General features: G+C 40.5%; 1 protein-coding gene across 1 annotated transcript in view; it reads left to right on the top strand.

Moving 5' to 3' along the window:
- LOC129699151 (low-density lipoprotein receptor-related protein 1-like) overlaps positions 1-13,954 on the top strand; it is an 877,455-nt gene that overhangs the window by 295,730 nt on the left and 567,771 nt on the right. Inside the window, exons 17-19 of the mRNA XM_055638819.1 lie at positions 1,611-1,856; positions 1,942-2,139; positions 9,677-9,881. Coding sequence (XP_055494794.1) covers positions 1,611-1,856; positions 1,942-2,139; positions 9,677-9,881 — 649 coding nt within the window. The remainder of the gene's footprint in view (positions 1-1,610; positions 1,857-1,941; positions 2,140-9,676; positions 9,882-13,954) is intronic.

The following is a 13,954-nucleotide window of genomic DNA, read 5'->3' as shown; positions in this document are numbered from 1 at the left end:
AATCTCTTGAAGAAACAACCAGTAAGTGTCCTGAGTCTGATAAGCCATCTTGAACTCTACTAACAATCATCAAGTAGAGCTTGCATGACATAATTTGAAGTTACCAATGTAGTGTTCATGTCAAATTTTCTTTGCTTGTGTTGCAATAGATATTGAGTCTACAGCCTTTGATTTTCAATATGGTTGTGTTTGTAAATATTGAAATTGAGCAAAAGGGAAATGTGAGCAGTTGTTCGGAATCTTGAAGTAGTGATACCTGTATGATTTGAACAATGGATAGGTGAGTGCTTGAATGAAGTCCAGAAACAGGCCCTTCGGCCCATTGAGTCCATGCCAACCACCATTCATCCGTACACTTTTTCGATCCCATGCAATATACAGAAGTCATTTAATCTGCAAACCTATTTGGAGGGTGGGAGGAAACCAGAGCACTGGGTGAAAACCCACACGGTTACAGGGAGAACATACAAACTGCATACAGACAGAACCCGTAATCAGGATCGAACTTGGGTCCCTGGTGCTGTGAGGCAGCAACACTACCGCTGTGCCACTGTGGCACCGTAGTGGTACATAAATGGGAGAAAGCTGGTGATGATGCCTTCCCTGGCTTTGATGAAGAGGGAAGAGTGCTACCAACAGAACAACAATTGACACCTAAGCGTCAGTGACACTGTAGAGCAGATGGGAGAAGAATGTGCTTTTATAGGATAATGAGTTCGCTGCTGATGGTGGTAGAGATGCACATATGAAGTGAATAGAAATGCTGGTTCAACAAGTTGATTTTTTGAACTGCACTTTTTTGTCATGTAATTATCAACAAATGTAAGTAAGAAGAAAATAAGAAGAATTATTTAATAATGAGATTGTATTTTAAAGCTACATCTTTAAATTCAAATATTTTATTTGCCCTAGTTTTGTTCTAAAATCTTTTATCTTGTCAATCACTGAACCTCTTAAGAAATACTGTCTATATGGAAGAAAATCCAGCAATTTACATGATTTTGACTGAACCAGCGAAATGTGTAATGGGGACAAATTATACAATATTTTTGAAAAATAAGTGGGATGAAAACTTAAATGAAAAAAAAGTATAACTGAGGGGAGAATACCAGATTGTGGGTTTACCTGGTATCTTGGCCAAAGAACCTGCATACGTCTGCTGCATTACAATGTCTCCTTCTGCACTGTATCCCCTGGTTCTGCTATCGCCTCTTGTAGTTTCTCAGATTTTTCTACTACATTGCCATAAAAAAGAGCGTTTTACTAAACAGCTTCCAAAAGGAAGTGCTTTTTCTCATGTGACCATCTGTAGGTAAAATACAGTTCATTTTAACCAAGATCGCCAAGAATGTCGACAATTCCTATTTTCTTTTTTTCGCCTGGTAGTGACATTTCTTGGACCTTTCCAACAAAATTTGGGAGTACATGTAATTCATTTATGACCAAGTTGCAGTACAAAGACAATCAGACTTATAACTCTAATGTTCCGGCTACCTTTAATTTTGTGATCTTTTTGTTTTATTGTAGAAAGTAATGTCAACTATAAAAAGTATTTGATGAAATTCCAAGTGGTTTCTTGTGCTAAGTCAACTCAATGCGTTTGTTCACAGATGAATGCGCTCTGAATAATGGAGGATGCAGTCACCACTGTATTTATGTAACTGGAGAAGGCATCGTGTGCTCTTGCCCTACAGGAATGGATCTGAGCTCAGACAAGAAAGCCTGCATTGTCCTTGATTATTGCAAAAAACATCTCAAGTGCAGCCAAGTGTGTGAGCAACACAAAAAGACAATTAAGTGCTCATGTTACGAGGGATGGATGCTGGCCCCTGATGGTTACAGTTGCATTAGTTTAGGTAGGTCATCACAACTTTATGCATTGATCTATTAACATTTATTTTAATTTATATAATAAACTTAAGTGTGTGCTTTCTTTAACAGATCCTTTCGAGCCTTACATAATTTTTTCCATCCGACATGAGATTCGAAGATTGGACCTTCGCAAGCAAGATTATAACTTACTAGTCCCTGGCTTGAGAAACACAATAGCAATTGATTTCCATTTCAATCAGAGTTCCCTGTATTGGACCGATGTTGTGGAAGATAAAATTTACAAAGGAAAACTTTCAGAAATTGGAGGTATAAATTTTAATCAAGCTGCTTTTTTTTAATTAATTATCTTAATTCTCCCTATAAACACATACAATTGAAGATATAAACTATTTCCTTTGGGCACAATGTGTTAACAAAACACTAAATAAGCTAAAATGTATTCCAATGATTTCTGACGTTGGTGAAATAGTACGCTTAAGATAGGCACAAAATGCTGGAGTAACTCAATGGGTCAGGCAACATCTCTGGAGAAAGGGAATAGGTGATGTTTCAGGCCGAGACCCATCTTCAGACTGAGAGTGAGGGGAGAGGGAAACGAGATATGAAAATATGTAGAACAGTTCAGAGCCGGAACCAATTGCCAAAGAGCTCATAACGGTCTATTGTTGAGTGTGGAGGAGGTGATAACAAAGGAATACGAACAGTGAAACAAGCAGGATACCTTGGATGGGGGAGGGATATAGAGAGAGGGAAGGGAAGTATTACTTGAAATTTGAGAAATCAATATTCATACGGCTGGGTTGTATGCTGCCCAAACAAATACGTTTATCAGTTTAAGATTTAGGAAGCAATTCAGATATTTTACTTGGGAGTCACGTGAGTGACTACGTGAAGACCCCGTCAGCATACATGCGTTTTTTATCGTCTCTCGCATTGCGTGATTTATCGTCTCTCGCATTGCGTAAACGACAGGTTGTTGGAGCTCTGCTTCCAACAGCTCGGACCTGAAGGTAAGTTTTTTAACTTTATCAGGCCTCTTTTTTACTGCAGGAAGCGTATAGAGCTCCTGTTGGAGGTCCGAGGTTGGAACCCCAGCGCCACCCGGCTCTCTTCTACAGGGACCGCCGGGGGGGGGGGGGGGGGGGGGGATCCCGGCTGCGAATTGCGGGGATATCCGAAGCCGACCGCAGAATCGCGGGGAAGCCCTTTATCAGGGACCGCGAGGGAAACTCCGTTTACTAAGCCACGCCGGCTCGGGGGAAGCCCAAAACCGAGGGAGCATTCAAAGGGGGAAATCCCGGCTCCCAACACCACAAGGATCCCTGCTACAAGGTTCCATAGATGCTGCGGCACCCGCTGAGTTTCGCCAGCATTTTAGGTCCCAACTACAAGGGCCATGGGGAATGCCGACCGCAGGAAGAAGCCTGGCTGCGGGGACCACAGAACCTCAGAAGACTGCAGGTAACCTGCCTTCCGGGACCGCGGGAAGACCGCGGGTAACCCGTTCTCCGAGACCGCGGGAAGACCTCGGGTACCCGACTTTGGAGGCCACGGGAAAACCACAGGTAACCCGACCTCAGAGACCACGGGAAACCATGGATAATCCGACCAGAGACCACGGGAAAACCACGGGTAACCCAGCTTCAGGGACCGTGGGAAGACTGCGGATAACCAAGCTACAGGGACCTTGCCAAGAACACGGGTAGAACCGTGCTTGGGGGAAACCTCAGCTACGGGGACCGTGTGGAAGACCACGGGCAGAGCCATGCTTGGGGGAAACTTCAGCTACGGGGACCGTGCAAAAGCTGCGGTTAGATCCAAACCTCAGCCACAGGGACCGTGGGGGCAGGTAGAACACCACCCCAGCTACGGGGACCATGTGGAAGACACGGCTAGGACGGCAGAAGAGTGGGTAGCCGGCGGCGAATTCAGACTCTGGCTGCCCGAGCAGGGTAAGAGCTAAAACAGGAGACTGAAAGGCCTAGACTGAAGTCAGGCCAGGAGGATCCCCTCCGACATGGGTTCGTCCTCGGATGTTTTACCCATCCTAATTGGTCAAGGAGGGCCATATCAGCGCAGGTCTCCTCGAGAGCCTGTGGCAGCACCCTTTTCAGGGCTGCCTACAAAACTCCCTTCTGCGAAGGTGAGTGCGAGGAGTCAGTGACTCTGAACTCGGAAGCATGTCCAAGGAACAGGTGCCGGCTGGGAGTTACCATGCATCTGGAAAGACATGGGTCCACATACACCAGCAGCCCTACGCTCCAATCAAGGATGGAAATCGAACCCGCATCGGGGGCCTTTTGGGCTGACCATAAAACCACCGGTAGCCATGACAGTAGGTGGGTCTAGTTCTTTCCGAAACGTGGGGTTGTGGACCATTTACAAGAAGGTTGGATGAGATAGTTCATACTGCACAGTACAAGCGAGACAGTCTAGGAATTTGGCTGGAGTTGCCTCTTTAGGCAGGCTCGCTATTATGACAAATGAGGCCGTTTATTATCAACAAGCCCAACTCGCATGTGCAGTATAGACATTGAAACTTCGTGACTATTAATTCCCAATGGGGTCAGCTTCATACACAGGGCACCGGAAATATCTGAAATTTAACTGGATGGGGCAATGATACAGTTAAAACGTTGCAAAATAAGCTAACTTCAGTTCCCAGGTTATTTACTAAATGAGTGCTTCGGCTGCTCAAGAGTTAAAAAATATTGTTAAGAACTATCTGGATGAGATTAAACGCTGTATTTTGCTAAGTTAGCTGTATCAGGCACAAAACCCATTTGAGAAATTGGGTTCTCATCTGTCCAGATAAATTTAAGTTGATACCAACTGAATTTATTGATGATTGGGATTACCTTTAACTCTATTTAATCGTCTGGGACTCCGCCCTGAGGTAAGGGATTGGAATTAATTGAAGCCTGTAACAAAACTGATCAAGCAACCTTCTGTTCATCAAGTATAATTGGCTTACAGCTGTGCTATTTAGGCTTTTGCACAATCGGAACTATACAGCATGCAAAAGAAGTAAGCACTCAAGTACCATGTGGTCATTTTTACCAGCTCTATGCTATTCCACTAAATCAGTAAATCTTCAGTTAAATTACAAACTGATGCTATTGTTCAGGATGAGAAATTGCTCATGCCATCTAGTTACAGATGTGGATGGGAGAGTTACCAATTCCTCAGTTACATGGTATCAACTATCTATAGACACTGGGTGCATTCTGTGGATTAAAGGTTTATGCGAATATGCCTAATCTGCATGCTCTAGTCCAAGTTGATGCACTTCGGTGGTGGCAAATGTCTGTTTACATGGGTGCAAACAAGTCAAAATTTCCAGTGATAGTTTACCCAAACCTCATTACGGTACACAATATGGGTGTTAGATCACAAAGTATTAAAATACATTGTGAACATTAAGGACCAAGAAGCTTGCATCCAGGCTCAATCACAAGTGAAAAATATGTGGCATATCGGTAGTGTTGGTTACATTCTAGCTACACTAAGGAGGAATGTTCTTTTATGTCTTCCTCCATTTCTGCCTCATCAGACGGGTTTGCAAAATTCAGCAAGTTCGCGTCTCAGGCATTTTTATAGTGCCTGCCGGGCTTAGTCAGCCATGGTTCCCATTGATGTGGGGAATGATAGAACCATGTATGGTTATTCTAGACACAAGTATTGGTCTAGACTTACAGAGACTGAGAAGACCGTTTCGCGGCTGGGGTTGTTAAACCAACCATGAACGTCCTCAGATCGCATGAAAAAATATAATCCTCATAAGTAGATGGGAGGTTTTGTTTTACTAATACAGAGGCTGGATGACTGACTCTTTCTGCGGGCTGGGGCTTGACAAATCAATGCCTAAAGTGCCATGAATACCTAAGTGCTTCATCATACTGGGTGAGAGCTACATCCACTCTGTCCTTGGGCTAATGAAGGAAATCTCAACTTATAAGTGGTTATGCTCGTTGTAGCCTTGCTGAAGGACTGCAGCACTACGGGTCCAACTCACATATAAGTGGTTACTCATAAACGTGCATGACTGGATAGGATGGATTATATCTGCAGGCTAAATAACACTTATGTTATGACTTAGTCAAGCAGTATAGACCAGGGGCACCAGATCTCAAACTAGATGTTCACATATCCCATGAACCTTCGATTGTGTATGGTCACACATCTACACCAGAATGTTAGATCACTAGAGCCTAGAGACTCTGAACTAGCAATATTGTTAGTTACATCTAGCGTCAAAAGAAGGTATCACTTCAGACCATCTTCAGGTGGTTATGGGTCTGACTTATACAGGAGTAATACTGACATTTCAAATCACTCCACCAAGGCTGTAACAACCTCAGCAGCAGGGTTATGGAAGTAGCAGGACCACATCCTAGCGGTTGCAGGATGGTCAATCTAGCAATTTTCCACACATTTAATACTAACCCATTGCCAGATTTACGAACTCTATGTTAAGTTCTGTTCATAGTTCCTCCCGGGTGAGGGAGGTTACTATTGTCATTATTCATGTCTGAATACGATAACATACTTCCTCCCTTGGTCAACTAAGGCAGTGAGTGAAGCATGGACTCATTCCACGTCATGAAATCACAGATCTTTAAAATCTTCACTTAGTCACACGTGACTCCAAAGTAAAATAGTAAGATTAAACGAGAACTTACCAGTTTGAAGTTTGATCTTTATTTTATGAGGAGTTACGATGAGGGATTACGTGCCCACCGTTCCCGCCCTCTATCATAAAGGTCAACTGGTATTCTAGTTCTTCTTATCTTACTATGTTTATTTCATCTACTGTTGTCTGTGATTTCACACCGCTACTTTGAAGAATGTCGCGCATGCGTGCTGGCGGGGTCTTCACGTAATCCCTCATCGTAACTCCTCATAAAATAAAGATCAAACTTCAAACTGGTAAGTTCTCGTTTAATCTTACTATTTATTTCCACCGAGTCCAAAATTGAAATATGGCATTATTATCAAGTTTACATATAAAAACCCTTCCCAAATCCTTAGAGCTGATAAAGTAGGATCAGTCCATTTCAATTGACTTTTGTTTCATTTACTTACAAAGGGAAATAGAGTTTGGTTCCTTGGGGGTGATCAGAGATCTGTGTGCAATTGTTTACAAAGTTGTAAAATTAATAAATTAGAGAACTCCGGTCAAAGGCTAGGGTAATGAAAGAAGGAAAGGCCATTAGTTTAAATTTTGCTCTCTTACCGCAAGATGCTCAAGAGATAAATTACTATGGATGGTCACAAAGGAAAATAATAAATTAATCCAATAACTGGAAGATGGGAGAGCACTATAATGGTCATATTCAAAAAAAAGCATTTGATGGCTTAGACAGCCTTTTGATAGGTTTCACCAAGTCCTGTGTTTAAAATAGGATGCCAGTGCAAATATGAGCAACATTGTTCAACTGTGCTGTCTGAAATAATATTTGATCATGATGGAGCATGGACATTCTGTTCAGATTACACTGATTCTTATGTTTCTCAGGGGTGACAAAGCACACAGAGTGAGTTTTTGCTTCACTCAAATCAAAATGTCAGCCCATAGATTTTACTCCCACTTTTTGTCCTACCATTTCTGTAATATTCACAAATAAGGTTGCAACTGAGGACAGGCTATTTTGTAAGATCAACCACGAGTTTGTAGGCCTTGTTGTGAGTAATCAGAACTCTACAAGGCAGCTTTGAAGTTCTGTTGTTCTGCGTTTTGAAGATTTTGAAGATTCTGAATTTAGAGTTTTGAAGATGCAATCTATGAAGATGGCTAGGTTTTCACACCACAACTAAATTCATGAATTATTTTTTTAAACAATTTATTTCACAATGTTTTCCCCCCTAAAAATAAACTTCAGAATAAAAACTGTGCAAAACCTCTTCTGACATTCTTAGTGGTTATACATAACATTCATTAGTGTTGTATTTGGTAGTGTTCACAGAAATATCATTGTACCAGGCACCCCTGCCACTCATGGGATTCCCTGGGGTGATATTCCTTGCCATGTTTGAGGGGTATCTCGAGACCCTGTTCCCAATGAGCAGAAGCAGAAAGACCCTAAACTTTCTTCCTATCTCATAGAGCTGTGGCGTTGACTGCACCAAGCTTCAGCTCATCCCTCAGCACACACTCCTGTAGTCTAGAATGGGCAACTCCGCAACATTCCCTGACATACATCTTGCTCAGCTGGGAGATCAACAAGTTTCGGGCAGACCAAAGAGTGTCTTTCTCCGAGTTGATGACCTTCCAGCAGCACTTCATGTCTGTCTTCGATTGTGTCCCGGGGAACACTCTGTAAATCAGAGAGTCTGCTGTTTCAGGATAACATGTGACAAGAACTCTTGCATCATTCTCCAGTCACTTTTCCAAATCCACACTCTGCAGAGAGGTGGGCAACTGTGTCCTCTCTGTAGCAGTCATCCCAAGGGCTGCGTGCACTAATAGCAAGATTCTAATGGTGCAAGAAGGATCTGACTTGGAGGGCCCTCCTCACTGCTAGCCAAGCAAGATCTAGGTCCTTGTTGGTGAGTTCTGGTGATGAGGCTTTTTGCCAGGCAAGCTACAGGGAACCATACCACAGGAACCATCGAGTGCCTGCAGGATACTCCATGCTGACCACTGCTTAATCAACGTGTTCAAATGTGTTATGCTGGAAGAACCTTACGAAGAACTTTACACTCTTCACAGGACTTGCTTTTTTTTCTCTAGTTCTCGTCAGACTTTGTACCTTTGTACCAGGATTGTACCTTCCTTCTTTATTCTACAGATTCACTTAGCAGCTTAATGATATTTAGATGGGTGCAAATAATCCAAGCATCTGCCTAATGATTAAATTGTGATGATTATTATTTGGGAAAAGAATATGCACTCGGTGAATAGCTATCTAATTTTATATTCCCCTGCCTCTGAATAAATGCCAGAATTTCCATTGTTTTTTCTTGTAGACTACTGGGCTGGCTTACACAAGGACATAATGTGCTGGAGTAAATCAATGAGTCAGGTAGCATCTTTGGACACCATGGATAGGTGACATTTCAAGTTGAGAACAATGTTAAGAAGGGTCTGCATCCAAAACATCACCTATCGATGAGTTACTCAAGCACTTTGTGTTTTTAGGAGTTGTATTTGTCTTTGTTTTATCAGTATTCCATGCAGAGAGAACAGCTGCATGTATTGTTGCTTCATATTTTCTAAGGGTAAAACTGAAACAAAAGACGTTTAGAAAATTGTTTATTTTTCTTGTTTTATTAAATTAATTTTATTAGAAGCAATTGTACAAGAATAAAACAATCGGCGTGAAAGTTATACAATTTTCGTACAGCTTCATTTTTAACATTTTATAAATTAATACATAAATTTAAAAAAAAAAGGAAAGAATGAAGAAAAAGAAGAAAAATGCAAAAGAAAGAGAAATGCAACACCCCCCCCCTCGCCCATCCCTAGCATCGGTTTTAAATTTGTGTTCAACCATTCTGTTGTTAAAGAAATTTAGTGAAAGGAGACCATGTTTTGAAGAATTGGTCTGCTTTATCAGCCAAAACAAGTGAAAACTGCTTATTTTTCAACTCATTGTGGGTTTCGCAAATAATACATTGCCAAAGGGCCAACATTTGAAAATTAATGATTTTGAATCCAACGGACATACAGAGCATCGCAACATCATTACTATGTAAAACTGTATAATGTTTTTTGATTCAGTTTCTTGTTACACCAGATTAAGACAAATCAAATGATTGTATCAGTTATCACTAAATATGGGTGGAAAAGTGACTGCATTTAGCGAACTTTGATGTTTATGTAAAATAATTATTTTTCCAGCTGTAAGCAGTGTGGAAATTATTGTGGAGCATGGGCTCGACACGCCTGAAGGATTAGCTGTGGACTGGATTGCAGGAAACATTTACTGGATCGACAGCAAAATGGAACAGATTGAAGTAGCAAAACTTGATGGCACCTTGAGAACAACCTTAATTGCTGGTGACATGGTGTATCCACGAGCCATAGCTTTGGATCCTCGATACGGGTTAGTTTACAAGCCTAATTTTATTGAACTTAGTTGTGGGGTGAATATTTGTAACCTGAAGGCAATCGTCAATTGAAAGAACTTGACAAATGTACTGAAATAGAAACTGAACATTCTAAAGAAAACCCTTTATGTCCAACACTAAAGGGCATAGCTATAAGGTATGGGGAAATGTTTAATGGAGATGTGCGGGGCAAGTTTTTTTTACACAGAGAGTGGTGGGGGTCTTGGAATGCCTTGCCAGGTGGTGGAGGCAGATACGAAAGTGGCATTTAAGAGGCTTTTGGATAGAAACATGGAATTATAGGGAATAGAGGGATATGGAACATGTACAGGAAGATGAGATCAATTCCCCATGTTCCCTCCTAATCTGAGGAAAGACATTCTTGCCCCTAATCTGAGGCAAGGCATTCTTGCCATAGAGGGAGTACAAAGAAGGTTCACCAGACTGATTCCTGGGATGTCAGGACTTTCATATGAAGAAAGACGGGATAGACTCGGCTTGTACTCGCTAGAATTTAGAAGATTGAGGGGGTATCTTATAGAAACTTACAAAATTCTTAAGGGGTTGGACAGGCTAGATGCAGGAAGATTATTATATGCAGGAAGGGCCGAATGGCCTACTGCTGCACCTATTTTCTATGTTTCTATGTTCCCGTTTGGCATCATGTTCGACACTGAGTGTGGGCTGAAGGGCTCATTCTTGATTTCTCCAGTTCTATGTTCTATGTTCGAAGGCAAGGGTGTTAAAATGAAGGCTACATTGATATTGCTAATGATAATATCCCTAGAATCTCTTGAGCATAGAAGTTGGGAGGTTATGTTGCAGTTGTAGAAGATGTTGGCAGACTGCATTTAGAGTATTGTGTTCAGTTCACGGCACCGTGTTATAGAAAAGATATTGTCCAGCTTGAAAGGGTCCAGAGAAGATTTTTGAGGATGCTACCAGGACTAGAGGGTCTAAGCTATAGGGAGATGTTTAGGCTGGGTCTCTATTCCTTGGAGCGCAGAGGATGAGGGGTGATCTTATAGAGGTGTATCAAATCATGAGAGGAATAGATTGGGTAGATGCACAGAAACTCTTGCCAAGAGTCAGGGAATCGAGGACCAGAGGAAATAGGTTCAAGGTGAAGGGGAAAGATTTAATAGGAAACTGAGGAGTAACTTTCTCACACAAAGGGTGGTGGGTGTATGAAACAAGTTGCGGCTGGGACTATCCCAACGTTTAAGAAACAGTACATGGATGGGACAAATTTGGAGGGATATGGACCAAGTGCAGGCAGGTGGGATGAGTGTGGGCAAGTTGGGCCAAAATGCCTGTTTCCACATTGTATCATTTTATGACTCTATCTGGTTTACTTTGTCAGGAACTCCTGCAGGAGTGACATTTGAAATGATTGAAAAAATTCTCTCTCTCTAAAGCTTACAAATATCAATAACGTTTTCCTCATTGCTATGTTTAAATGAGCCTTTCATCATAATCTTCTGCCTGTTATAACTTGCAAAACTGCAAGGCAATGATGACCTCCTACAAAGACGCATCTCACATCTTCACAGTCTGGGGTGATAACATAATGTTCACTTGCTTGGATAAGTGCAGGCTCCAACATCACTCAAAATGTCAACAGTAGCCACAAACTTCCATAAGTTGGGGTACTGTTTAATTCACCCATTGTGATGCTGTTTGGGGCATGTACTTAACCATGCATCCTGAAGTCAATAACTAGCTCCTTCATCTTGCTTATGTTGAGTAACATGGTAGCTGCACCATAATGTGGACAGATGTGAAAGTAATTTGGAAAGGTTGTATATTTAAACGATGTTACATTGGTAAGTGCTGATGGAGAAACAATGTGTTCTTGTATACCAGTCACTGAAAGCAAATATGCAGGTGAGGCAAGTGGTTAAGAAAGGAAATGATATGTTTCCTCGAAGCTAGTGGAATTGAGGACAGGGACAATGAGTCTTGCTGCTATTATACAGGATATTGGTGAGAACATAGCTTTAATATTTTAGTTTCCTTACCTGAGTAATGACATATTTGCAATAAAGTAAGTACAATAAAGGCTCACCAAACAGATTTCTAGGATGGCAGGATTGCTACATGAGAAGCGATTGGATGAAAAAGGTTTGCATCCACTCAAATTTAGAAGAATGGGAGGGATTTACTTTGAACTTACGTGATTCTGGCAGGCCAGAATGACTGGAAACAGTGAGATTGGTTCTCCTGGCTGCAATGTCCAGAACTCAAAGGCTTGGCTGATGGAATAAGAGATTTGGAACTGAGATGCAATTTTTTTGTTTTGTTTATTTAGTGAGTTGTCATCCTATGTCAATTGCTGCTACAGAGGGCTGGAGAGTCCAATTAGCTGAAAATACTAAAGAAGGGAATCATCTATGGAATGCAAAAAAAGCATTACATGGTATCACATGGGAAAGCACAGAAATATGACATTCAAATGGATGATTAACCAGAATTTTAGTGTTTGACAGAGGAGGCTTGAAGAATCTAATGGTCTACATTACCTTGTGTTTTCTATTTCTGTTTTTATTAAAGTAAATAGAAAGAAAACAACAAAAAGGTTTTTATTCATGCATGAGGGATGTGGATTTTATTATGAGTGCTATGGCACAAACACATACTTTTTGCACAAAGAAGCAAGTTGTCATTTACCAACGTATTTGTTTCTATTTCTTCTTTGTGGTGACATCTTGTCCAAATAAAACTCTTAATCTGTCAAACAATCATCTGGATAAAGTCACCTTGAAAATTGTTGACAAAGTGTTGAAATAGTAGATTTAGCAGCAAGAACCTGTGTGGCAGCATATACTGCCAAACCAAAAAGAAATAAAATTCTGAATAATTTAGAAAGCATTCTAAATAATTCTAGATAGATTTGAGCACTTCTTTTTGAGCCATTGCTAAAGACAATTTATTTCAGGATAAAGCTGCAAGAATAAGATATGTGATGATACTGTTTTTTTTGTTGTTTGTTTTGGTTATAATCATATATAATCATTTTTTGCTGATATGGTTTGTACTGAGTGCCCTCCTCACTGGAGACTGAGCTTTGTGAAACTTGCACAACTTAAATCCAATCTCCATTTTATGAATATTACAGGGAGATCATCCCTTAGGAAAATCTTTTCAAGAAATCTATGTAGAAGTGTATTGAAATTCTAACAGCTTCTCCTCTCACTGCAGCTCTCTTTGTGTGCACATTCAAAAATAACCTTTCCAGTGAGAAACAGTTCTTTTAAGCATGAACAAACTGTAAAAGTGTTTTGAGTTGTTGACTTGCTTTAAACTGCACATTATCTTTGCTGTGCAGCAGGATACATGGAGAAAAATCAAAGAAAAAAAAATGTAAAAATGCTTTTAACAGGAATTGGTCAAATAATTAGAGAAAAATGTTAAAAAATTGACAGTGCATGGAGAAATTAGAGCATGTTCAAACTCTAATTCTATTTTAACTGGTTTAAGAATAATTAAGTTGAATGGGAATAAACCTATAAAGCAATGTCATCTTATAAATTAAAAAAAATGTGCAGGTCAATTGGCCGCTGTACATTGCCCCTAGTGTTTAGCGGGATAACTAATGTGAATGGGTTATCAGTGGACACGGTGGGCCGAAGAGTATATTTCCATGTTGTAACCCTAAAACCAAAACTAAAATAAAACTAATCTTTGAAGGTGTAAGGTAGAAAGAAATAGGAATCGCAATTTTTAAAATATTTTCCTTTTTAAAACAAACAATGCAAAATAATCATGGCCATATTTCTTTAACTCCAATGCAGAATATAAAAATATGTATGTAGAAAACATTAATAATTTTGTGTTTTCACTTTCTTGATAGAATACAAGTTTCAGGATAAACAGAGTACTTAAAATGTACTTAGAAGGCTCTCGACCCGAAATGTCACCCATTCCTTCTCTCCAGAGATGTTGCCTGTCCCACTGAGTTACTCCTGCATTTTGTGTCTACCGTACTTAAAATGTAGTCACTTTGTTAAAGTGTGCAGCAGGATATCCAGCCATTGGAAATAAATTAAATGAGCAAAAAAAAACTTTT

Source organism: Leucoraja erinacea, chromosome 7, assembly GCF_028641065.1.
Source record: "Leucoraja erinacea ecotype New England chromosome 7, Leri_hhj_1, whole genome shotgun sequence".
Classification (NCBI taxonomy): Eukaryota; Metazoa; Chordata; class Chondrichthyes; order Rajiformes; family Rajidae; genus Leucoraja; species Leucoraja erinaceus.
The sequence above is the reverse complement of the archived record's forward strand: the minus strand, read 5'-3'. Positions and strand labels throughout refer to the sequence as shown.